Genomic DNA, 27,400 nt, shown 5'->3' on the forward strand with positions numbered 1-27,400 from the left:
TTATTATTGTTGTTGTTGTTAATAAAATTATTATTGTTATTATTATTAATCATTATTATTACTGTATTATTATTACTGTACAGTATTATTATCATTATTTATTATTATTACGGTATTGTACTTAATCTACGTACGTTCAGTATGCGCGGGGGCATCTTCTATGAGTAACCAACGCACCATAGTACTGTAAGACGGGTTGTGATTGGTTCAAGCGCTGATAGATGACGAATCAAAACTCAAGTTTTGTTATCTAGCCTGTGATTGGTGTTTTGCCCGCATCTTCTACCCGCAGCATCAAAGTTCTCGCGGGGCTGCATCGTTCACTTTCTCTTTCCGCGTATTGCTGAGTAGACGTTCTTAACTTTGTGAAGTTTAATCTGTGCTGTGTGCGACTGTTTTAAGTTGAACTTTTTGTTGAACTTTCTGTTACAATGGCTCCCAAGCATTCTGCTTCTAGTAAGGCTGGTAGTGAGCCTAAACGCCACCGAAGAATGATGACGATAGCTGAGAAGGTTACGCTTCTCGACATGTTAAAAGATGGTAGAAGTTACGCGGCCGCCGGCCGCCATTTTGGCATCAACGAATCCACCGTTCGCTACATCAAGAAGGACGAGGCGAACATTAGAAAGACTGCTGCAATCACCTTTAGCAGATCAGCGAAGCGAGTCGTTACAACGCGTAATAAAACGATCGTACGCATGGAAGGTGCTTTAGCTGTGTGGATTGCCGACTGCCGGAAGAAGAACATAGCGTTGGATACGAACACCATCCAAATAAAGGCTTTGAGCTTGTATGAGAATTTTGCTGCAAAGGAACCTAAAGAGGACGACGGCAACCATGCTGAAGATGATGATGATGCAGATGATCCTCAACCAGGGACATCCACTGATTCCCAGCCTCAGAAACGTTTTTCCGCAAGCAAAGGATGGTTCGCGAAGTTTCAGAAACGCTTCGCCCTGAAAAGCGTTTCCCTGCATGGGGAGTCTGCTTCCGCTGACACTGCCGCTGCTGAAACTTACGTGAACCAGACTTTCAAGAACATTATCGCTGAAGGTGGATACAAGCCGGAACAAGTCTTTAATATGGATGAAACCGGCTTGTTTTGGAAGAGAATGCCGTCGCGAACTTTCCTGTTCAAAGAGGAAGCCAAAGCCTCTGGCTTTAAGGCATTCAAGAATCGCGTTACCCTCGTGATGTGTGGCAATGCTGCTGGATTTTTGTTAAAGCCAGGGCTTATTTATAAGTCGAAAAATCCTCGCGCTTTGAAAAACAAAAATAAGAATCTCCTTCCCGTGTACTGGATGCATAATCAAAAAGCATGGATTACGAAGATGCTGACCTCCAACTGGTTCCACCAGTGTTTCATCCCGCAAGTCCATGAATATCTCTTAGAGAAGGGCTTGCCATTCAAGATCCTTCTCCTTATGGATAACGCTGGTGGACACGCAACTGACCTGTCGCGTGAGGGCGTTCAGGTTGAGTTCCTGCCACCCAACACCACGTCATTAATTCAACCAATGGACCAGGGGGTTATCAGGGCGTTCAAGGCCCTCTACACGAAGAATACCTTGGCGGACCTCGTTGCGTGTGTGGATGCTGCCCAAGATGACGAGGATGAAGACTTCAACTTGAAGGCGTACTGGCGGCAGTACACCATAGCCACGTGCCTGCAGAATATTCAAAAGGCACTTCAAGAGATGAAACCTGCAACCGTAAATGCGAGCTGGAAGAAGCTGTGGCCCGATATTGTTTACGACGACAAGGGATTTACTCCGTCGGAAATCCAACACTCTGCAATACGGAAATCTGTGCAGTTGGCTGCCATAATTGGGGGTGACGGGTTTGGCGACATGACGACTGAAGACGTCGACGAGTTGTTGGACTGCCATTCCCAGCCCCTAACTGACGCAGACCTCGAAGACCTGACGAAATCGGCAAGTGAGGAAGAGAGTGAGGGTACCCAGGAAGAGACCCAAGAAAATGTCGAAGAAACGGGCTTAACATTAGAACGGCTCGCCAAGTTCTGCAACCATATGAAGGAGGCGAAAGAAATGTTGCAAGAGTGGGACGAGGATATGGTTCGCTCGATGCAATTCTGCAACAAGGTTGATGACATCACGACTCCCTACAGGATGCTCTTGGATCGAAAAAAGAAGCAGCGGCAACAACTTCCGATCACAATGTTTTTTCAGCCTCGCAAAAAAGAGCCAGTTCCTCCTGCTAGTACGCCTTCGGAAGAAATTGAAGAAGTTGAAGAGGTGTCCCAGGAAAAGACACCTCCGTCTGAAGAGACGTAAAATACTATCATTGACTGCACAGTAGAACACATCATCAGCTTCATCATCATCATTTCTACTGTGCAGCAAATTCATCGCCATCGTCATTCAAGTTTTTCTTGAACTTCTTTCGTGGTGAGTACAGTAACAATCTTTATTTTTTACTTTAACCTGTTTTATAGTTTAGTAATGTACGTACTGTATGCATTAAGTTAAAGGGAAGGTTTTAAAAGTCTACATGTTGTAACCTATCATATTTTTTTTGTTTAAAATTTACATTTACGTACGTAAAACAATCTCTCTCTCTCTCTCTCTCTCTCTCTCTCTCTCTCTCTCTCTCTCTCTCTCTCTCTCTCTCTCTCTCTCTCTCTCAAATTGTTTTCCTGCTTTGCTACGTACAAGTACTGTATAATTTATATTTGTAAGGTAACATATTTTGTAAATGCTTTTACTGTAAATACTGTATGTACTGTATCATTATTTATCACTATCATCATGCGTGTTAAATGCCTTGTTTGTTCTGAGCGTGGTTGTTTACTGAGCGTACACGCCGTCGTTTCAGGCGGCGTCATAAAGAAAAAGATTTCATTTGGAAGTCCTAAGAAAAATACGTAAACTAAAACATTGGTAATAAACAAATCAACATACAGTACTGTATAATCAATATAATCGATGCAAAAACTAACCATACGTACATATATGTGTACACTAAATGAGTTTGTTTCTTCATTATGATCAGAGATGAACGTAAACAAAACATTGGTTGCCATTTTTTATCGTGCTTTTTAGGTGTTTAGGAAACACATGATATAAAATCGCCTTTAATATTTGTGCCTGTTTTAGTTTAGGGTGCTGTAGTACATGCATTAAGTGTTCTGTACATTAAAGGGTGGTTTGTTAACAGTACTACGTACAAGGGAAGGTTTTAAAAGTCCGAATATACATGTTAAATAAATAGGTAAATATGCTGTCACTACTTCGCGGATTTTCACCTATCGCGCCCGCGTCTGGAACCTATCTACCGCGATAAACGAGGGTTCACTGTAATAATACAGGTGATGATGACAATAATAATTATAATGATTCAGTAAAATTAATAACAAAAATAGCTTTTACAGTATTTCTACAGCAGTAAGATCATTACCATGCATATGTGAATTTCCTGTTTGTCCACAAAAATCTTATGAACCAAAGAAAGCCATAAATTGTGACTACAGTACTTTTCTCTATAGTCCATTTCTTTTAGTGAGGCAGATTTGCACCGACTCGCAACGGTGCCCTTTTAGCTCGGAAAAGTTTCCTGGTCTCTGATTGGTTAGAATTATCTTGTCCAACCAATCAGCGATCAGGAAACTTTTCCGAGCAAAAAAGGGCACGCTGCGAGTCGGTGCAAATATGCCTCGCTAAAAGAAATGGACTGTAGTATATGGGAAGGTGCAAGGTCTAATGTGATGGTTGCATTTATTTGAGTGACTAAAAAAAACGTTTTAGATGTTAAAATTATTCAATACTCACAATAACAAAGAACATACAGTATAAAAGTTTAAAGATATCTCATGAGCAGCAAAGGTAAGTCCTACAGACCAATCTTTTTATACATATGATTATAGGGCAAACCCACTCTCCACCTAAACAATGACCAAAGGTCAGGTAATGGCTACTGGTGACACAAGAGGTAAACACACCTATAGGCTTCCCCAAACCACAAGATCCTAGCTGAGAGGAACAGTGCAGTTGTGAATGGTAGTGAAAACATTTTTAAGCTGCAAGTGGGGACTGAACTTCCGATACACAAATCTTGAGTCAAAGATGTTTACTATGCTGGCACAACACATTTTAAAAAATATTCACAAATTAGTTACAGATCCAGGACTTTCATTAAACTCTTTATTTCAAAACCTACTTATTTTGATGAGATTTTCTTATAAATTACGATTGTGACAAGATAGTAAACAGCCCCTTCCCTCTTGTTAATCTTAAATAACACATCCAAGTTGGTCCAAAGCCTACCCTTTCTTCTTTTGAGATTATTTCATCATCTATCTAATCGATCTATTCATTGTAGGAGTGCTAATAACTTGTTACATAACAGCTGTATTCACCTGACACAAGAAAATTCATAAGCCAGTACTCTAATGTATGAGAGAAAAATATTCCATTTCCATTAATTATCTTTGATAAACTGTACAGCAATAACCATAGAGAACCTCCTTATTTCATCTACCTCTGCGTCAACACCAAAGAGTACATATTTGAGGTTAGCCCGCCACTTATGTTCCTGAGTTGTACCAGAAAGGGTTTCTGTTATGGTTAAAGTGTATTCCCCTTTCAGATGAAGCATAAACTCTAAGCTGAGTATAGTTATTCCAATTCAAATCTGATCTGTTACCCCTCCAAAGATGATAGGACTCCTGCTTCTCCAAATATGCACATCTACAATCATCATTGAATGAGGGTTTGTCCTACACTCGGTACCTTAGCACACGATAATGGATACGCCTATCAATTATGTTGACTGGAATCTCATTCAAAGGAACAACAGGATCAACACTGCTATACAATTGTGACCAATTCAAGCCCAAATATCACTCAAAATGCCATTCCAGTCTGCTTGAGATTTTATGTAAATCAGAGACTGTAATGCTCTCTCAGGAAAGTGATGCCATTTTTTTTTCTTTTTACAAGATATGGCAATTTCAAAAACAATCATTCAACAAATTTCTCAAATTTGAGAAAATAAGATTTTTGAGTTAAGAAATATGAACATATTTTCTAAGGTATGAGAAACTACCCTCCTTGGATTATGAAGAGAATCTCACAGTGCACACTTTCACTACCTATACAAAAACCACTACAGTACTTACCCTTTGTGTATCATAGGCAACATCAAACTGAAGAAATAAGATGCAAATACCCCACATAATGCAATTTATGCTAACAGCTCTAAATATTTATCAGGGGTAGGAATTGCTGCAACGTCACCTAAAAAAACATATCTGTTCTCTTTCCTCAACAATGTTTCAGTCTTCAGAACAGAACCATCTCAATTTATAGATATAAAATTCACTGTTGAACAACTGGTCAATACCTAAGGACTGAACATAATGTATGTATGATCAAGGCCCTCTCTGTTTAAGTAAGACTGATGTGGGCATGGCAATGATAAGTGACATCTCAGTATATGACTTTCTCTAAATACCAGGGAGGACTGTGCTAATGAAAAACTATTAAGCCCTGAGCGATGCTTCAACCCGAGAAACAAAGTGTGGTCACCAACAATATCACTGACGTACCACTACCCTACATGCATGTGCAATATCATTGTGTGATTCATATCATCTTCATCGTCATCATCATCTCCTCCTCCTATACCTACTAATGAAGAAGGCCTCAACTATTAATGCAATTTATATATTTTTATCATTCAAAACTTGATTTGTAGAGCTCTTCAATTTATGTAATATTTCCTTCCTAGATTTTTTTTTCTCCCTGCTATTTCCCAATGATGATACCCCACTGATACAACAAACAATAATCCTCATATTCTCTACAAGAAACTTACTGCAATTCAGTAAATCATAAGATAAGCTAAGAATACAATATACTCCTCTTGAGATAAAGATTCATACATCATCACATACAGCAAAACTTTGTTAAGCAAATCATACAAAAGTGAAGATATTAATACTCTTATTCCATCCACTAAATGTTGGATTCCAAAAGGAATAAATCATAATGCATTACACATTAACTCAAGAATGATCTCTCTAAATTATGGTGCTCAACACCAATTACTGTACACAAACAAGATGATGCCACACATATGAAAACATAAACTGCAGAGTCCCACAAACCTGTCCGTTTCTTTGGCCACGCTCTTTCATTTGGATATCTTTGCAGAATTTACCTCGCTATGAATGAATATTAAAAAAAAAGCACAAACCATATTAGCGTATAAACAACACATTGGGAAGATTAACCTTAATTTTACCAAAAAGAAATATCAACCTTTGTTTTAAACTTTTAAAAATTTACTTTCAATAGAGGAATTAAAAAGTTTTCAAACAGATCTCAAATGGCAGCACTGAACATTCTAACTAAAATGTAAAATAACTTTGAATTAAAGAAAACATTAAAGTTCAAAACCTAAAATAATCTAAACAATTGCTGTCGTTGAGCCCGTACCTTTATACCCGACCTTCAATGCTTTTTACTGTTTACTTTTTATCAAACTATCCTCCTTCTCTAACTTATCCTGACTATTTCAAACTTTTTTAACCTCAATATATTTGCTCATATAAATTCCTAATTAGGACAAAACAATCATAATGCTACCATTCTATATGCAATCTGTTTCATGAAATCTAGGCCACAATCTTACATAAGGCCATTCGGTGCCGACGTTTAACTACGATGTAAAAATTAACGCACCAAGATGGAAGGAATCAGATACCGAGGTAAAGTAGAATGCTAGAAAGTAGGTGTAGTCTGGGGCTGATGAGAAGCTGCAATCACCTGTTACTAATGCCTACAGTAAGCCATATGAAATGTACTGATGGACCTACCCCACCTGGGAGGATATTACAGATGGTCAGACTTCAGGGAAACCAATTACCAGATTCTATAGATGGTTACAATTCTAGTAAACAAAATATCAGGTTCTATAAATGATATGAATTCTGGACAGATTATTAGGTTCTATAGATGGTCAAAATTTGGGAATATCTATTACAAAGTTCGATAAAGTAGTCAGAACCATAAAAGAATAATTACGAGGCCTTATAGATGGTCAAAATTTTGGGAGGGGCTATTACCAGGTTCAGTAGATAATCAAAAATTGGGAGAATCAATTACATAGTTCTATAATTGGTTATAAATCTGGAGGACTAATTATAGCCGCTTGGAATCCTAGATAAATTACCAGGTTCTATAAAGGGTCAGAAATCTGGAGGACTAATTACAACTTTCCATTAGATGATAAGAATTCTGGAAGACCTATTACCGGGTATTTTAAATGGTCAGAATTCTGGAAGATGAATTCCTAGGTTCTATGAATAATCATAAATTAGGGGGAGGATTACCAACTAATCAACCTAGGCTAATTCTGTGATTATAAGGTATGACTGTACATGTTTTCTAAACAAAACACATAGCAGAGTAACCCCAAGCCTGAGTTTGACAACAAAATATCTGGGCATCTTTAGTATGGAAGTATTTTGGCGACATATACTCTAACAGACCTACCTATTAACAAAAAAAATGGTATTCAAAGTATTTAAAACCGTTTTTACTTTATTTTACTCATGTGCAGTACCTTTCAGTTACTAAAAGAGTAATTTTCATAACATTTTCTATAAGCTCAACACAATCTTATACAGTAGTCTATATTTTGGTCTACGATGAGCTTTCCAATTTGTGTCAAACAGATTAAGTCCAAAATATTTTGTTTGACTATTATTTTCATCCTTATTATCATCATATTTACTACTATAGTATATTGCAATATAGTTAAACCATACCACTGAGGTCAAAACATGACAAATTCGAAGATAATTTGTATTTTTCCTAACCATACAAACCTTAGCTATTTACAAAGGGTATTACATTTAGCGCAGCTGAAATGACGAGCCAATAGTTTTTAACGAGGGTTAATTACCCCCGCGCTAGTTAGCGGGGGGGTGGGGAAGGGTAGCTTGCTACCCCTCCCCCCTCCACACACCGGTGACTTGCTTCACTTCACTTAGAGGTAGGACTTGACTTGGGGGTCAGGGATGGCGGGCACATATGTGTAAATAGCTAAGGTTTGTATGGTTAGGAAAAATACAAATTATCTTCGAATTTGTCATTTGTTCCGTAACCGAAATACAAACCACGCTATTTACAAAGGGTGACTTACCCCTTAAGAAGGGTGGAAAGTCCCCAGCCTTACTGACTTCGGCTTGCCCGGGGGCTCGATCCCTTAGTGAGCAGCACTAGAGAGAGGGAGCCCCTGTACCTCACAGGTTCCTAGCATCGCTAGGAACGAGTGGCCTACATAAGTAGTGTGAGGAGGAGAGTGTGACTCGTCCTATGAAGTTGACCTTGAGACCTTCAGATAGGAATTCTAGGATAGGACGTTCCCCATACCACCTCGTCAGGGTATGGGAGACGCAACAGTATTAAGCTTAATACTAGGAGCACAAAGAAGCATGGGTTACCTGCAGAGGTCGAGGTCAGCTATGCGAGGACCAGGATGCTGCTTCCCCAAGAGAGGGGAGAATGAAGAAAGAAGTAAGGGTCAGACATACTCTTTCATTCACACAGACTAAGACCGGGTAACAACGCCCTCAACCTACTGCTACTTGTCCAAAAAGGAGCCTGAGGTTAGACAAGCTGTTGTGCAGCCACCACAGGGCCGATAGAGAACGTATCGAGGCTCCTGTGGGTCACGTCTTGCAGGTAGTGGGCTGTGAAGGTCGTTTGACGCTTCCAGACCCCAGCTTGAAGTACCTGCGTCACAGAGAAGTTTCTCTTGAAGGCCAGGGATGTAGCAATACCCCTGACATCGTGGGCCCGAGGGCGACGTGACGGAGGAGGGTCAGGATTCAGGGCATGGTGGATAACCCTTCGAATCCAAGCAGAGATGGTGTTCCTGGTGACCCTCCTCTTTGTCCTGCCTGTGCTCACAAACAAAGCTCGCACATGAGGACGGACTGCAGCCGTTCTCTTCAAGTAGTACTTCAGACACCTCACTGGGCATAGTAGCAGCTGGTCTGGGTCGTTTGTTACAGAACGGAGACTCGCGATCCTGAAAGAGTCGAACCGAGGATCCGGCACTCCAGGATTCTGAGTCTTGGCCACAAACTCAGGGACGAACCTGAACGTTAACTCCCCCCATCCCCTTGAATGGGCGATGTCGTACGAGAGACCATGAAGTTCACTAACTCGCTTGGCCGAGGCCAAGGCGAGTAGGAAAGCCGTCTTCCAAGACAGGTGGCGATCGGAGGCCTGGCGTAATGGCTCGAAGGGAGGTCTCTTGAGAGACCTGAGCACTCGAACCACGTTCCAAGGAGGGGGTCTCACTTCCGACTGGGGGCAGGTAAGCTCATAGCTACGTATGAGTAAACAGAGTTCTAGCGATGAAGAAATATCCACGCCCTTCAATCTGAAGGCCAAGCTTAAGGCTGAGCGATAGCCTTTCACTGCCGAGACAGAAAGGCGCATTTCTTCTCGCAGATACACAAGGAAGTCCGCTATTGCTGGAATAGTGGCATCGAGTGGAGAGATACCCCTTCCACGACACCAACCACAAAAGACTCTCCACTTCGCTTAGTAGACTCCCTCAGAGGACCTTCGCAGGTGCCGAGACATTCTCTCCGCAACCTGTTGCGAAAAGCCTCTCTCCGCGAGGAGACGCTGGATAGTCTCCACTGTGAAGCCGAAGCGGGGCTACGGCCCTGTGAGGGACACCGGAGTGGGGTTGTCTGAGAAGCTCGTGTCGTGGAGGAAGCTCCCTTGGGAGTTCCGTCAGGAGTTGCAGAAGGTCCGGAAACCATTCCGCGTGATGCCATAGCGGAGCTACTAGAGTCATGGAACAGTTGACCGATAGTCTGGTCCTGTTGAGCACCCTTCTCATCAGACAGAATGGTGGGAAGGCGTACACGTCGATGTTGTCCCACCGTTGCTGGAAAGCATCTTGCCAGAGTGCCTTGGGGTCCGGGACTGGTGAGCAGTACAGGGGCAGCTTGAAGTTCAAGGCTGTCGCGAACAAGTCCACCGTCGGGGAACCCCACAAAGTCAGGACTTTGTTGGCTATCTGAGGATCCAAAGACCACTCGGTACTCACTATCTGCGAAGCCCTGCTCAGACTGTCGGCGAGCACATTCCTCTTGCCAGGAATGAAGCGAGCTGATAGTGTTATCGAGTGGGTTTCGGTCCACCTCAGAGTCTCTACTGCAAGATGGGATAGCTGTTGCGAAAAAGTGCCTCCCTGCTTGTTGATATAAGCCACTACCGTGGTGTTGTCGCTCATCACCACCACGGAGTGACCCGCCAGGAACCGTTGGAACTGTTGAAGGGCCAGAAAGACGGCCTTCAATTCTAGCAGGTTGATGTGTAGGCACTTTTCTGATTCTGACCAAAGGCCTGAGGCCCTCTGGTTCAGAACGTGCGCCCCCCACCCTTCTTTTGACGCGTCCGAAAACAGAGTCAATTCCGGGGGGAGGACGAGAAGACTCACTCCCTTTCGCAGGTTCTCGTCGGCCAGCCACCACTGCAAGTCCGTCTGTTCCAGAGACCCTATTGGGATCAGAATGTCCGGGGAATCGGATCCTTGATTCCACCGGGACTTGAGCTGCCATTGAAGGGATCTCATCCTGAGGCGGCTGTTTGGAACCAGACGGGCCAGGGAGGATAGGTGGCCTAAGAGACACAACCACGATTGGGCGGGGAGTTCTTTTCGTCTGAGGAAAGGTTCCGCCACCCTCCTCAGCCTTGCTATCCGGTCGTCTGATGGAAAGGCTTTGTGGAGATTGGTGTCTATTAGCATGCCTAGATAAACCAGTCGTTGGGACGGCTGCAGAGAGGACTTCTCGAGGTTTACCACGATCCCCAGATCCTGGCAAAGATCTAGAAGCCTGTCTCGGTGTCGAAGAAGGGTCGACTCCGAGTCTGCTAGGATCAGCCAATCGTCTAGGTAACGAAGGAGACGAATGCCGTTCCTGTGCGCCCAAGTCGAAATCAGGGTGAACACTCTGGTGAACACCTGAGGAGCTGTGGAGAGACCGAAACACAGCACCTTGAACTGGTAGATCTTGTTGTCTAGGCAAAATCTCAGGTACTTCCTGGAAGACGGATGGATTGGGATCTGGAAGTACGCATCCTTTAGATCCAGTGTACACATGAAGTCTTGTGGTCTCACCGCAAGTCTGACCGTGTCTGCTGTCTCCATGCTGAACCGGGTTTGTTTGACAAACCTGTTCAGAGCCGAGAGATCGATGACGGGTCTCCAGCCTCCAGTAGCCTTCTTTACAAGAAAGAGTCGACTGAAGAAGCCTGGAGAGCCGTCCACGACCTCCTGGAGAGCACCCTTCTCGAACATGGTCTCGACTTCGGCCTGAAGGGCCAGCCCCTTTGCCGATCCCATGGCATAGGAGCTCAACGACACTGGATTCGCTGTCAGGGGAGGTTGAGATGACGTGAACGGGACGCGATAACCTTGGCCGATCACTGAGACCATCCAAGCATCGGCCCCGTGATGTTGCCACCTGCGGACGCAACGCTGAAGGCATCCCCCCACAGGTGGACATGCAAGGGGACTGCCACCCCTAGGGCTTGCGGCCGCGGCCGCCACCCCTAGAAGTCTTGCCTCCCCTGGAGGACTTACCGCCCCTCTTGACCTTGGCTGGAAAGGGCTGGGGCTTAGACACCACTTTCTTAGCTGCCGGTGCCTGCTTGGGAGCCTTACGAGGCTATTGCTGCTGTTGTGGCGGGGCTGGAGGCTTATAGGGCCGAGTTGTAAGGGCCCTGTGGAGGAGGGAGTCTGTGCTGGATTTCCTCCACCTCTCAGCCGTTCGCTCCAAGTCTTGAGGCTCAAACAGGCTCTCCCCCAGGAGGGAGGCATGTCGGAGCCTACACACATCTACGGCGGGGACCTTCGGATGGAATCTCTCGGACACAGCATCGCGACGCTTCAACACCGAGTTGGCCCACAGGGTGGTAACCTGGTGCGCCAAAAACTCGATGGAGCGGGTGCCCGAGAGCAAGAAGGTCTCTAGGGCCTTCCTATTGGTCTCCTTGGACAAGTCCTCCAATCGCAATAGGATGCCCAGAGATCCTAACCAGAAGTCCAGCCACGAAGTGGCCTGCATGGCACACTTAGCGACCTTCTCGTGGTTAAGGATCTCTGCCGCCGAAAACGACACCTGCCGGGCAGAGTGTTTCTCCAAGGGAACTCCCTTCGCCAGCTCCTCCACAGAGTGATGGAGAGGAAGAGCGAGGTTGTGCTCACCCAGGATCTCGAAATACCTCCTCTGCTGAAGGCGAGGAGGAGGGATGAGTTTGTTCCCGGCAGTGGAACGACTGGAGGAGGCAAGAAGTGCGAGCTGAGCATTGGCCCTAGCTCTGGCACTCTTCAGCCCCCGAGACCAGGGCAGAGCTGCACTGGTCTTAGGGGCCTTCCGAACGTCAAACACTTCGTCCAGAATCGTGTCTTTGCCTTCACGGGGGGGGATGACTGGATCCGTAAGACTGTTAAGTTGCCTTATTAGGCTTAGGACCTGCCAGAAGGCATGTTCGGACTCTTGCTGTTCTCCTCCCTGCGGGCTGGCAGCTAAGTCTCCTGCCCCAGGAATCTCTTCCTGGGGTGATACGTGGACATTCCCCTGGGTAGTCGTGGGTTCCTGACGAATCCTTGCAGAGGATTTAGGAATGGTCTTGGAATCCTTGGGTTCCCTCCTGGGAGGGATGCAGGATCCCAACAACGAGGTTCGAGGGGCCCCTTCCTCACGAGACGATTCTCCTGCCTGAAGCGAAGTCTCCCCCCCTGGTGCCGAGGGGAAGACTACCGCCCCACTGGACTCACCTGAGCACGGAAAGGCCTCGTCCACGGGAGAAGGAGAGAGTACTCGTGCAGGAGAGGGGACCCTCGAGACCGACCTCTTGGGAACCAACTTCGCCCTGGGGGAAGTCACCACGAAGTCCACTCCTCTCTTTCTCTTCAGCGTAGGAGAGACAGCCGCTGGTTTGTTACCCTGGCCAGCGAGTGCTGGTTTCATAACCCTCACTAACGCCCGTGCCAGTGGACCAAACCAAGTCTGCTGCTCCAAGGACACAGAGTCCGAAATCCTTGCTAAGGTGAAAGGGATCGGGCGATCCTTTGGAGTGGACACGACGGTACCTGCCTGAAAAGAAGGTGGGGAAGAATGCTGTACTGACCTGTCTTCGTCCTGCACTACCAACCTGTGCTTGGATGGAGGTGATCCCGAGTGCCGTCTAGGAGCACGCATCCCTGCTGCTACCACCGGCTGCGGAATTCGCCGCGAACTATGGTCGCGCGAGGGCGAACGGTCGCGCAAAGGCGAATGGTCGCGCGGGCGCACAGGCGAGCGGTCGCACGGGCGCGCAGGCGAGCGATCGCGCGGGCGCGCAGGCGAGTGGGCGTGAGGGTGGGCAGGTAAATGAACACGTGTCCGAGGCAACGAACGCAAGCGGTGGCGCGACGGCGAGGGATCGTGCTGCCGCGTAGGTGAAGAAGATCGCTGGCGATAATGACCGCGTGATGGTAAGCGATGGCGAGCAGCATGTGTAGGTGAATGATCGCGTGATAGGGTGCGATGGTGATCAGCATCCGCAAGAGGGCCAGCGTTCAGGGTTGTGCGATGAGGAGCAGCATGCGTAAGCGGGCGATCGTGCAGGGTTGTGCGATGGCGAGCAGCATGCGCAGGTGAATGATCGCGTGAAAGGGTGCGATGGTGATCAGCATCCGCAGGAGGGCGATCGTTCAGGGTTGTGCGATGAGGAGCAGCATGCGTAAGGGGGCGATCGTGCAGGGTTGTGCGATGGCGAGCAGCATGCGCAGGTGAATGATCGCGTGAAAGGGTGCGATGGTGATCAGCATCCGCAGGAGGGCGATCGTTCAGGGTTGTGCGATGAGGAGCAGCATGCGTAAGCAGGCGATCGTGCAGGGTTGTGCGATGGCGAGCAGCATGCGCAGGTGAATGATCGCGTGAAAGGGTGCGATGGTGATCAGCATCCGCAGGAGGGCGATCGTTCAGGGTTGTGCGATGAGGAGCAGCATGCGTAAGCGGGCGATCATGCAGGGTCGTGCGATGGCGTGTAGGTGATCGCTGACGAGCTGGTGATCGCTGACGAGCTGGTGATCGCTGGCGAGCTGGTGATCGCTGGCGAGCAGAAGGTCGACGCGTGTCCTGTGAGAGGACAGGTGGTGCGGCGCGTTCACGAGCAGGAACGGGAAGATCGCTGGCGCATTGGCGAACATGTGTTTCTGACACACGCGCAGCACGATGTTGCGTAGCCACAGGACCAGGTGGATGGTGAGCAGGGAGTTGAGCAGGGAGTTCCGCAGGAACTAAAGGGTGGTCAGAGACCGCAGGGCGATGGTCCTCAAATGAGCGCTGACGCTCGGAAGAGAGCTGATGAGCAGGAGAGCGCTGGCGAGGGGGGCGAACATCAGGAGAGAGCCGACGAGCAGGTGAGCGTCGGCGAGCAGGAGAGTCTTGGCGAGCAGGAGATCGTCGACGAGCAGGAGATCGCTGGCGAGCAGGAGAGCGCTTGCGCGCTAGTCCTGCTCGCGTAAGGGAAGAATCCCTTAGCCCCGAAGGGACCGTTGCCCGTCGGGTGACGAGTTCTCCAGAAGGCGAAGATCCGGTAGGAGATGGTGAGCGGTCTGCAGAGAAGTTCAAGGAGGGCGGAGCAGTCGGTTGAGGCTGACGAGGAGAGTCCCCCCCGGAGGACGAAGACCCAAAAAGGCGCCTCTTAGTCCCCTTGTAAGGGGAAGGGAGGCCCTTGTGGCGTAGAGGGCGGTGAGCCTTACGGCGGAGGCGGCCTCGGGGGAGATCGTCGGGACCATCGGTCCTCCGAAGGGGAGTCTCCGTCAAAACACTTCCCTCAGAAGGAAGCTGGGCAGCAGTCGAGACCGAAGGACTCACTTCCCCCTTCGAAGGATGCACGGAAGGGGGAGGAGAGCCTTGAGCACCATCACCAGCAACAGCACCTGCGTCGGAAGGCCCAGCCACGTCGGAGGCCTCTGTCACCACGACGTCGACAATAGACAGAGGGTCTACCTCCGCTACCACCGGCGACTGTTTAACAGCGGCCCCCAACGAGACAAGGTCAATAAGAGCGACCCTGGAGGGCAAGCCCTTAAGCCCCAGGGACGACCAAATCTGTAAAAGATCATCACTGGATAAGGCATTATTATCAATAACCTCCCCCGGAGGAGGAGGGGGAACCGCCTCGCTATGGGAGGCGACGCCCTCTCCCCCCACCGAAGGTAGGGAAACAGAACAAGGGCCTGCGCTCCCACTCGGACGACTCTCCTTAGGAGGCGGACGAGGGGGAGCTTCGGAGGAGGTTTGGGCGGCGGAAGAAGAGTCCCGAGAACCTTCCTCCTTCTAGGCTAACCCCGGAGGAGAACGGTCTCTCTTGGACTTCTTCTTACGCCGACGGCCAAACCTCTCCCACTGGGAGGCAGACCACTCCCTGCACTCACGGCACATGTTATCCTGGTCGCACCGTCGACCCCGACATTGAGGGCAGAGGGTGTGAGGATCCGTAACAACGTCCGACATGAAAGTCCCACAAGGACGGCCAGCAACTCCAGGGCATGTACGCATAGTAAATAAAAGAAAATAACTGAAGGTCAACTTCCAACCAATCACACAAGCTGAAAAGAAAAAGCAGAAAATTAAAGGCTGTCACGAAGGCGATGAACAGACACGTCTGATCACCGCCGAGCCAAAAGTGAAGTGAAGCAAGTCACCGGTGTGTGGAGGGGGGAGGGGTAGCAAGCTACCCTTCCCCACCCCCCCGCTAACTAGCGCGGGGGTAATTAACCCTCGTTAAAAACTATTGGCTCGTCATTTCAGCTGCGCTAAATGTAATACCCTTTGTAAATAGCGTGGTTTGTATTTCGGTTACGGAACAAATAAACTTTCACAGAGATGACCTGACCTGTTTGCTTGAAGACAAAAATTAATGGGTGGCCTACCAAAATGGGCAAAGTCCTAAGATTAAGGGATACAATTTACGAAACACTTAAAATTAAACATCGTGCACTTGTTGCATGCAAAAAGCCCCTGAAACAACCGAAAATCAAGAATTCTCAAAACAAGTTTCCAACATCAACAGTAACTTGTTCAGAAATAAAATCAAATACGCAGCACTCAAAGAAATAAAATTAGAGGAAAATAAGCTTTTCAATAAAGCTAACATAGCAAAACAATGTAATTATGTAACTATAATCAACATACTTTCTGTATGAGTTAAATTAGATTATGAAAATGACTGGCTAAAGTACAGTACTCGCTGGACCAAGTGCATAACTCAAACCCTTTAGATCCCCTTAAACATGCAATTTCGTGACTGAAATAAGAGCTAGATTATAAAAACATAGTCCAAGCACAAACAATGCTAATCCATGAAGCCTTGAAAGTGCAATTCATCACCAAAAGTAATTATAATCATGAAAGTAAAGTATGATTATTTCAGATAAAATCATCTTGTGTAGTACCATTTATTTTCCTGGAATTCAAAATGGAAAAAAAATTTGAAGGATATCATCCCTTGGATACACAAAACATGGTAGGACACCACATACTGGTAAATCTATTTTCCTGGCATCCAAGGGGAATATATTAAGAGGTATACAAGCATGAGCAAAGGTTATAAAGGAATAAGGAAATAATTGCATGTACATTACAGGTACGTCAAGCAAAATCATGACTGTGCTTTGCAATGTATGGCGAAACAGGTGTGAATGCAAGGTTGTATTCAGTCATTGCATCTAAATCCCCAAGAGAAAGTGGATTCATATTCCAAAAAGTTGATGTTCCTTCCACTTGTACCACATAAAGAGGCTAAAGTTAACCTCACATAATTAGTTACCCATTTCAACATATTTATTATCAACTGTACTGCAGCTAATCAAAGTTTTTACCTTACAGCCCTCTTTAGCACAATAGATCAAGCGAGTAATGTATAATCAAAGAAAAGTTACATGTGAGATTGTTTGCAAAGTTTACATATATTTCAAACTATGTTAATAAAATCATTATACAGAAATTTTAATAAATTACTCATAATACAACTTAAAGGTCATTTTTTATATACAGTTCTCATTTATTTCAAAATATATATCTTGATAATCATCATACAAAGTGAAATGCTTAAACACCCATTAAAAACACAACTAAATGAGTAGATAAAAAAAAAGATATTTTGTTCCATTCCAATTTCCAAAAATTGAATGACACAAAACCTGGTATATATGAAATATACCATCATACGGCAAATGTCTTAACTGATGAAAACCTTTTCTAGTTAAAATGGAAATAAGAACATTCCAACACCAGTGAATGATAAAAGCCTTTGGCAGACTAAAATTCTTAAAAAGGAAAACTGCACTCGGACTTTTCATACTTATCACACAACAAATCAAAACTAAGGCTAAATCCTCTTCAAATTCCCACTAAAAAGATAAATACAAAATAAAACTAGCACTAGAACAACTAGTCCTTTGAAATAAAATGGACTTATGAGAGGGTCGAAGGTAAACTATTGATATTATTGAAGTATATCAATGCTTAATACAATAGAAGTTAAAGGTAAAACCCAAATCTTCAAATCCAGCTTAAAAGAGGTATACCCCAACGGTATTTCAAAAATAAAAAAAACTCTACTTGTTATATATGTGGATGACAGGGTGAGTAGTTGTTTACATTTTAAATTTTCAAATGGAGTAACTTGATGTTATTCTGAATTAATCTGAATTTGTTACAGTGGTGCATCATCCCATTTTTTCATCGTAATGATATTAAATCCTTCTAATCTCTAAGCAACACATACTCAGTTTTGCGGCAGGTTTAACCAATTATGGTTAACCCTTTTACCCCCGGGCTATTTGGAACTTTCCAACCCTTAACCCCCAGGCGTTTTTTTTTTTCTTTTCAAGCACATTTTGCAATATATATTTTAAATTGCTCTAACAGCCTTAATTTTCCTCTTAGAGAGGTCAGGTTGGTCTCATTTTTTTGGAAAATGCCTGAAGTTTCTCATAAAGTTATCAAAAATATGCCAAAATAAAATGTAAATAGCAGTTTTTTGCAAGGACGTACCAGTACGTCCATGGGGTTAAAGGGATGAGTTTTGTGAAACGTACCAGAACGTCCATTGGGGTAAAAGGGTTAAGCAAATTTACCCACATTTAAAAGGCAATATTATCGTGTTCACAATCATAAATTTCTCATTTTTATATGAACTGGCTCATTCAAAAGCAAAAAATTAAATACACTTTTGCTAATGGTATTTCATGTCCATTTTCAATCATACCTCCTACCATATCAAGTGGAGAACTTTTAAATAAACACATAAATATTCTAAAAGTTTCAACCCCTTTTATAATATGCAAAACCATCAAAACAGCAATACCCGATCTGACACAACAAGACCTATTCTCAAATGAAACCGATTTGACGCACCTACTGTATACTGTAATTCACAAGCAACCAAAAACATATTCCTTAAAATCTAATTTTTTGTTTTCACATAGCTAATAAAACTAGACTTGTGAAAACTCAATGCTGGGGCATATTAGGAAAACCCCAGAGTTGCATTACTAAATAAAAGTTAAGAGACTGGACAGCAATATGGAAGATAGGAAATGGGAATAGAAGATGAAGTACGAGGCTAAAGAGTGATTATAGCAAGAAGCTAAAGAGTGATTATAGCAAGAGGCTAAAGAGTGATTATAGCAAGAGGCTAAAGAGTGATTATAGCTTGGGGTCAGAGGGATGTAGCAAAGACCCTCCTACAGTACATCCCAAAAGGTGCGCTGACGGTACTACTACCTACAAGGTTGATAAAAGTAGTATCGTCAAGAAAATACCCAATATCAACACTGGTAGCCTAAGTGAGAAAATGTGCAGTACTGTTCTGTATGAAGATTTCGTACACTTCCTAAACCATACGAAACAGGGTCTACACCAAGAACAACTTAATTTGGTGTCTCTTGCGACTACCTCGTTCAAAATTCATACGACAAAATTAGGGTAAAAATGGGAGCAATGAGCTTTATCCCATAAGAAACAACAAACCCACATTTCAATTATCATTTCAAGTGCAGGATAAATATTTCACACAAAAAATTATCGGTGTCTGACAGGGATGATAAAAGAAATAGTAACAGCACTCTAAATTATTTACACTACGTCCCAATCACCATACTCCATTAATCAAAAACCCGTAAATACAGAAACAAAACAAATTCCAAAGTCCCAAAGAACCTATTAAAGGCAAAAGGACCTCACTGGACCCACTAGGAAGTGCAGGTAATAAAAAGTACCTCTCAGCACCCCAAGCAAAAAAACATTAACACTAGAGTATTATAGGCTTCTCACACACAATTAGCAAGCAAAATCCCACTTACCAGCATCTTTGTAACTTACCATTTCAAGCAAATTCATATCGGCATGCTTCACTCGTCTCCCCGGGGCAATGAGAAGACCGAAGCATCTTTCGACGTGCAATTCTTCATTTGTCGATGGAATGCCTCCCATCTGTGTACTCCCTGGGGCAGGGGTCACAGTTAGTATCAACTGTTTTTCAATGTTTGTTCGAAGTTTAAAGAATTCTTTATCTCTAGGCACGATATTAAAATTACCCTGTGGAAAAAATAGAAGTCTGTTAATACAAGATTTAAAAGAACCTTAAGATAGTCATCTACTGACAAACTATCAGAATAAATACAGTATAAACTAAAGAAAGTTTCAAAAGGTACAGGGAGGTTGCAACACAAGCAAGGGCTTTCAGTTTAAAAAAGGGAGACCACACAAGTGATCATCCACATTAAGATATAAAAACAAATGTAACAGATTATAATCAAATTACAGAGCATGATAGAATTCAACACTTATCTATGAAAATGATCATCAATGGCAAAATTTTCATGCATGTTTAACTCTTTATGGACTTAGGACATGCAATAAGTTATCTCTTCTGTCCCTTGCACTTTCTTTTGAAATTTCCATCAGCTTAAACTCTTCATCTATCCCCTCTTTTATAATTTCTAGGGGCTTCCTATTTTTTGCCCTCCTACCTCCATGCCTACTGCTTTTCTGCTAGCTGTTTGTCATATCTTTTCAACAGGTGTAACTCTAAACCATTTCTTATAACACTCAAAGATATGAATTACCATCATAAAGAAGGGGCATGGCTGAAGACTACCAGATAAAATTTCGAGACAGTGGTACCAATGCTACTGATTTTACTAACTTTTAAAAATCACAAGATGACAATAAGCATCATTCCTATTTATAAAATATTCGCGAATGTCCTACTGATCTAATACACAGTAAATTAATTACATAAAATCTGTAGCTTTACCTTGTGGCAAAACTCAATGACGTCACAATCTTACCTTGCTATCTTCCTCTTTGATCTCCAAAGATATATCGAAAAAGTGTTCTTTGCCTTCTTGTTTTTCATCTTTAATTTGTTTGCTCTTTGGCACACGCCGAAAAGTAGCTGCGAAGGTTATCAGCACCCGAGCAACCTGTAAGGAGATATGGTACTTTGATATTGTACACCAATATCCACAGTCAATACAGTATGCTTTCCAGATAAAATCCTATAGTTTTTACATATTAAGAGCTCTATCTCAGAGATTAGATACCTTAAGCAAATAAAATAGCAATTCAAATTATGGGAAAGAAAATTTTTCTTCACCAAACCTGTGATGCATAAAATAATTACATACCCAGGTTAATTAAATTCAATTACCTTTTTGCTAATTACCACGAAAATTTAATAACAATATGTCTAACTCTGTTTGATTCATAAATTATTTGCACGGACCAAATTTTGACAATACATTTCCATTAAGTTCTTGAGTGATGATGAATCAAAATTCTAAAATATTTAAATACTGATACTTCACATATTGAGTAACTCTGTTTGATTCATATATTATTTGCACGGACCAAATTTTGACAATATATTTCCATTAAGTTCTTGAGTGATGTTGAAACAAAATTCCAAAACATTTAAATACTGATACTTCACATACTAATGAGTTTCCCTTTTCTATCAGGGATATTTTCCAATTTAAACTGAGGTAATATTTTGATGAAAATTTTTTATTATACATACAGTCTATGACTTATCAAAGATATTAGTCAACATGAAAGCACAAGATTCAGCAAGTGAAATTATAAAAAGTGCATAGAACTTCAATAAACATATTACAGAATAAACATATGCTAGAATAAAACTATAAATTTATATTATTTGGCATTAAATACTGTGCATTACTAACTATTCAGTTTTGAAAATGAACTGTTGGTGTACAATCAAGATTAAAAAGAATATTATGTATTCTATGCACAACACTAAAAACTCAATGGTAGCGTATACAATACTCACGGCCTCAGGAATTTGACATCGAAAGACGTGACACTGAAATATTGCATTTTCAGGAGTTTCCCCGTGAGAAGACGTGAAAGCGAAACATTTAGCTTCAGACATGTCAATTTTCCCTCTTGCGCAAAAAAGAATGCTGTCAATTTTGAAACGCGTCATCTCTGTGCCGGTAGCGGCGTCGTAGATTCTGTAAATCCCCAAAAAACATAATATTAATTCCAAGGCTGTATATTTCTGCAAGAATTTTTCCAAAAGAGTTAAATTACTAAGAAGACTGCAATAGAAGGTAAATTACTAGGAAGACTGCAATAGAAGGTAAATTACTAGGAAGACTGCAATAGAAGGTAAATTACTAGGAAGACTGCAATAGAAGGTAAATTACTAGGAAGACTGCAATAGAAGGTAAATTACTAGGAAGACTGCAATAGAAGGTCCTCAACTTATAAGCATTTAACTTTTAAACATTTGAAGTCAAACTCAAATCCAACTTAAATCATAAATCTCAGGTATTGTATACAATGTTTATAATGAAATACTGTACTGTAATAAAACATCATATAATTTAATGCTGTAAGTAAGAAGACATTAATAATATGGAAAGGGACAATTTATTGACTTTTGCAGCTGGAAACTGTAAGCATGCGCGTTGAGCGATGCCTACCCTAAGACCAAATTTAACGAAATTCGACTTACAAACATGTTCTTGGAACCTATCAAGTTTGTAAGTTGAGGACTTTCTGCACTCAACATAAAATTCAATGGTCTTAACATGCAATCAAGTTTGTAAGTTGAGGACTTTCTACACTAAACATAAAATTCAATTGTCTTAACACGCAATCAAGTTTGTAAGTTGAGGACTTTCTGAACTTAACATAAAATTCAATGGTCTTAACACGCAATCAAGTTTGTAAGTTGAGGACTTTCTGCACTAAACATAAAATTCAATTGTCTTAACATGCAATCAAGTTTGTAAGTTGAGGACTTTCTGCACTAAACATAAAATTCAATTGTCTTAACATGCAATCAAGTTTGTAAGTTGAGGACTTTCTACACTAAACATAAAATTCAATTGTCTTAACATGCAATCAAGTTTGTAAGTTGAGGACTTTCTACACTAAACATAAAATTCAATCATCTTGACATACAAAAGTCCTAGCAAAGAAACCTAAAATTAGTAGGATAAAACTTACATGACGCAGCCCTCGGAGTTTGAGGGCACCGATACAGAGACTTCCAATGCTTGTTCTTGTGCTTGAGCATTAAGGATGGCCATGTTCCTTTGGATTTCCGCCTCACTTCGGGGAGCGTTGATTGAAGCCGCACCCAAGTACATGACGCGATTGAATATGGTGTAGTCACCACTATCCTCCTCATTTTCAATGGTTTGAACTGCAATATAGCACAGGTTATAACAAAATCATATCAAAAGTTATACTTCAGTAAATTTAATTGATGGACTCTTACAGGTTTTTCCAAAAGGATAAAAAATGATTTGTACAGTACTGTACACAGAATGGAGGAACTAATTTTGAATTTTTTTTCTAGCTATTGCAAACACGAGTTCTTTAAAATAAGGAATGTCTTCAGTAAGGCTAGAGCAGCCAATGAATTCATTAACAAGGTAGTGTACAGTAGTCAATGCTAAGTGGTGAGCCCGGGTGAGTAACCCCGCCTACTCTCTTGTCAAAGACTTCACTTCACATATTATTTGTTCCTATGCATTTGCAAACCTTCAGACTTTTAAAATAGGAAGACTCACTCACTGGTGGGAGGATGTCTGCCTAGAACCAAACTGGTTGGTTCCTTCTCTTTCCTGGAATATATAAGTCTCTCTGGTCCTGTACAGGAGCAAGGGAGAAATATTCAGCAACCTCCTATCTGCCCATCATGGGGATGAGTAGGCTAATAGGGCCTGGCCAGTACTTAGTATGCACCTAATATCAGAGTAATGAAGGAATCTGTCTTCCCAAATAAGACGATGCATTCTGGAGTGAAATACCTGGTCTATGATGGCTGAAGGTTGGTATTCATTTCACCATCCTCCCCCTCATTATGGGAGGATGGGGGGGGGGACTTACTTCATACAGATCTAGTAGTCTAATAGCAATGGTTATCAGAAGTGTAGCTTAACACCAATAATGTTAGATCCAGCATGTAACAGTATGAATGCTTGAACCTCAAGGGAGGGGAAGATGAGAGGAAGCAGAAAAGCTGGTCATTAAAATGTTAAAAGGAGGAGTAGATACCTATTGACCATTTACCAAATGGTACGAGGACCATGTTGGTGTGCTATCAAATAGTAATTGATCTAAATTAACAGGAGAAATCTGCATCATGGATGAGAAATCTCCTTGTTCTACGACATCTGAAATAGAAAGCTACTCCCTGAGCTTAGCACACTTGGAAGGGATGGTGATCTGTTAGGATTTACAAACTAGAAAATTAAGTGGTTCCTATACTAAACCATGTTCTTGTTGGTTAATTGTTGATGCAAAAGGGACATAACCACATTATTATTCTCCATCTCACTAAGAATAATTGGAGACAAATCTACAAATTCTTCTTTATCAAATAACCGCCATCCCTTGTTATAAGCGTCACTAGAAATACCAATAACGAAGGGTCAGACAAGGAAAATTCAGGACTCATCAGAGAAGATTTCTGCTTCTTGCCCTCTTTGGAGGGAGAAGCAGAGGGAGAATGATCGCTTTAAGCTTTCTTCTTAAAACGGCTACTTAATTTCTCCCACTGGGAAGACAACCAATCCCTACAAATCTCACAAAAAGAAATGGAACACCTCATGCAGGACATAAAGAACGACCTTCAAGGCAAAACCAGGTTCTCATACATAGTTAAGAGGCACTCATGATTATAAGCAGTGATAAGAGAAAGCACAAAACCAAAGTATGGACAGTGGTTGAGCAGACGTCCGTTCAGCACAGCGACCAAGAGCAAAGTGGGGATTGAGCTGCTACTACTGCATGTCTACCCAGAGCAAGTGAGAACATAGGGTAACCAGATCCATAGGGTTTCCATTATTTTTGTTGTAGCAAAACAGTAATACTGTAGAGTATAACCAAAACAAGTGACGAGGGTTTGTATTCACGAAAGAAAAAATGCATGTTATCAAAATACAGTACTCTATATCAATTCAACCATTCTTGTGAAAATTACAGGTTTTGTATCATATGCGGATTTTTGTAATACTACTTTTTCATGAAACTATTGTAAATGAATTACTATTCAATGTAAAGTATTCCTTTTCTGCAAGACACTTTTCATAACATTTTCTTCTGAACAAATGGCTGTGCACATTCTTTAAAAGATTTTAAGAGAGAATCAGCTGGTTTTTACCAAATATAAACAATGACTCTATAGTAAATGTCCTGTCTTGATCGTTGGGGATCAGAGAAGCCTATTCTGTGAAAGTTCTCTCAAGCGATGCAGTGTTTTTACCCAATATAATTTAATAAAGTTGAGGCTTTTGTTTCCAATATACACTCAAATAGTAAATAATTCATAATTCTTTGGGATCTTTGTATTGGTATTAATTTAGTACAGTACAGTATATGTTTGCATAAACTGTTAGGCCATGTTTTTTATGCAACCTCTCTTAGCCTAGTAAGCATCTACATTTTACCCTTGTTCATAATGACCCATGGAGCTTGAAATGCACACACAGTAGCGATTACTGTACTGGAAATAATGTGTAAGACTTTACAAACCTAAATCTTGATAAAACAGCCTCCTTATTTTATTTGTGCTGAGAGTAGTACATGACCATATTAACCCTTTTACCCCCAAGCTATTTGGAACTTCTAACCCTTAACCCCCAGGTGTTTTTTTTTTTTTCAAGCACATTTAGCAGTATATTTTTTTTAAATTGCTCTAACAGCCTTAATTTTTGTCATAGAGAGATCAGGTTGGTTTCATTATTTTGGAAAATGCCTGAAGTTTCTCATAAACTTATCAAAAATATGCAAAAGAATGTATAAAGCAGTATTTTGCAAGGACATACCGGTACGTCCATGGGGGTAGAGGGATGAGTTTTGTGAAATGTACCAGTATGTCCTTTGGGGGTTAAAGGGTTAAAAATAACCACTATAAAAAAGTATGAATATAAAATCGGCACATTACCCTTATACTTGTAAGACAATAACAATGCATATAAAATCAAAACATACATCAATAAATCAAGAAGTACGAGTTCATGTTAAGGACAAATCCCATTCATTTAGCATGCTTAACCTAATACACAAGACCAATATATTCTGTATTGAATAAATATCAAAACAAGAAAAAAGTGTCAGCGACTTACAAGTACAGTCGTCGGTAGCAGACATACGGGGATAATTAACTGGCTCCGTTTCCTTCACTGGCTTTTCATCGGCTGAGATTACCATATTGGTTTTTTCAACTGTCACCGGTTGGTTCGAAGCTTTTTCATCTTTCTGTGTAGGAGGATTTTTATTTTCAACTCCATTTGGAGAGGAGTTCTCTGAACTTTTCTCCTTCATGACCTGATGAAAATATATTGAAAAAACGCATTACTTAAACATATAATAAAAAAAAAACAAGAAAAATTATAACAAAATCACTATCTTAGCCAATGTGTGTATGTAATGTATTAGTGTAAATATACTCATAACACAGGCAGACCAATAAAATTAAAATATATCTATATGACATAAAAATGGCTTGACTGCTTATTAACAAATACCTTCAATACATCTGATAAAAATTTTCTTACTAGAAGGCCTGATAGTACAAAAATAATTCCTTTTATAGTTCAATGATAGACAAAATATCTACAAGTAGGATTACTTCAAACACCACTATAAGACAGCATAACAATTTGTAATCATATCTAAATGCTAAAATATCCTTGTCAAAAAGTTTTTGCTATGAAAAATACAACGCGACTTTTGAAAATAATACACTCGTTACTTTTCTCTTTCTTTGCAACTTACGCTAAATGTGAATACACACCTCGGTTAACTCTTGCTGAAGATCGTCCATGTTGCCGTTATTGGCAATGTTCAACTGGGGTTCCGATTCTTGAGTCAACTGCGAGTCGATGATCTCATACTCCTCACTAGTCCCAGCAGAATCACTTGACCTCAAGCTGGAACACTCTTCCATATTTCTTTCCTGGACAGACCAAATTTAGGATATCAATAGACAAAGAATATAATTCCAACAAAAAAAGCCTTGAATTAAAAAATAATTTCAGTACTGTCCAGAATATTCATACCTAAATAATGAATTAATTCTTTTCACAGCTAGAGTTATCTTGGGAATAATTGATTATCATTTAGCTTATTGACATCAAAAGATTCATAACATAATAAACATAAGGTAATAAAACAAATAAAATTTTAAAAGTGGCTACCCCCCCCCCCCTTATTGTATCAATGACTCTGAAATTGTAAACCTATTCTCAACCAGAAATTATGGCACACCTGAAGGAATAATCATGTACAAAGGTATTAAGTTCTAACCAAATGCAGCATAAAACTTTTGGAATAAAATTTACCCTAGTTTGCTATGAAATTACATCTTCATAAAGTTTTACTAAGCTTTTATTTCTATTCGTATAGCATTGGATAGATTTCTGAACTTGGTAAAATATGTGCCAATTAACTCAACATAACCTACCATAATGTAGATTTATAAATGTGGGCCAATTGGCCCAAGGAAGGGGCCAAAGAAACAATTCACTGATGTTGTGCAACTGGGGTAATAGCATGCTGTTGCACCATTTAGTAAAATTGAAGAGGTTTATACAAAAAGGAAGGCTAAAATGTGGTTATCTGGTTGTTTCTGGGAACTAAAGGGAACCAGCGAAGACACCCTAACCCCCAGTAATACCCTACAGTGTACAGACTGAGATGCACCGAGGGTACAACCCCACCTACGGAGCCTACCCTAATACACCACGTCCCACATTACTGGAAGGGGAAGAGATACCTAACCTAATTTAAGAGTGT

The 27,400-nt window shown here is 42.0% G+C and overlaps 1 protein-coding gene across 6 annotated transcripts in view; it reads right to left on the reverse strand.

The window, feature by feature from the left end:
* The window catches only part of LOC137617397 (rab GTPase-activating protein 1-like), a 170,631-nt gene that overhangs the window by 55,556 nt on the left and 87,675 nt on the right, over positions 1–27,400 (reverse strand). For all 6 annotated transcript variants that reach the window (XM_068347425.1, XM_068347428.1, XM_068347426.1 and 3 more), the window contains exons 2-7: positions 26,400–26,561; positions 25,729–25,930; positions 22,601–22,799; positions 21,414–21,597; positions 20,410–20,544; positions 19,439–19,654 (exon numbers count right to left, since the gene is read on the reverse strand). In XM_068347425.1, coding sequence (XP_068203526.1) covers positions 19,439–19,654; positions 20,410–20,544; positions 21,414–21,597; positions 22,601–22,799; positions 25,729–25,930; positions 26,400–26,552 — 1,089 coding nt within the window. In that variant the 5' untranslated portion in view covers positions 26,553–26,561. The remainder of the gene's footprint in view (positions 1–19,438; positions 19,655–20,409; positions 20,545–21,413; positions 21,598–22,600; positions 22,800–25,728; positions 25,931–26,399; positions 26,562–27,400) is intronic.

Source organism: Palaemon carinicauda, chromosome 23, assembly GCF_036898095.1.
Source record: "Palaemon carinicauda isolate YSFRI2023 chromosome 23, ASM3689809v2, whole genome shotgun sequence".
Lineage (NCBI taxonomy): Eukaryota > Metazoa > Arthropoda > Malacostraca > Decapoda > Palaemonidae > Palaemon > Palaemon carinicauda.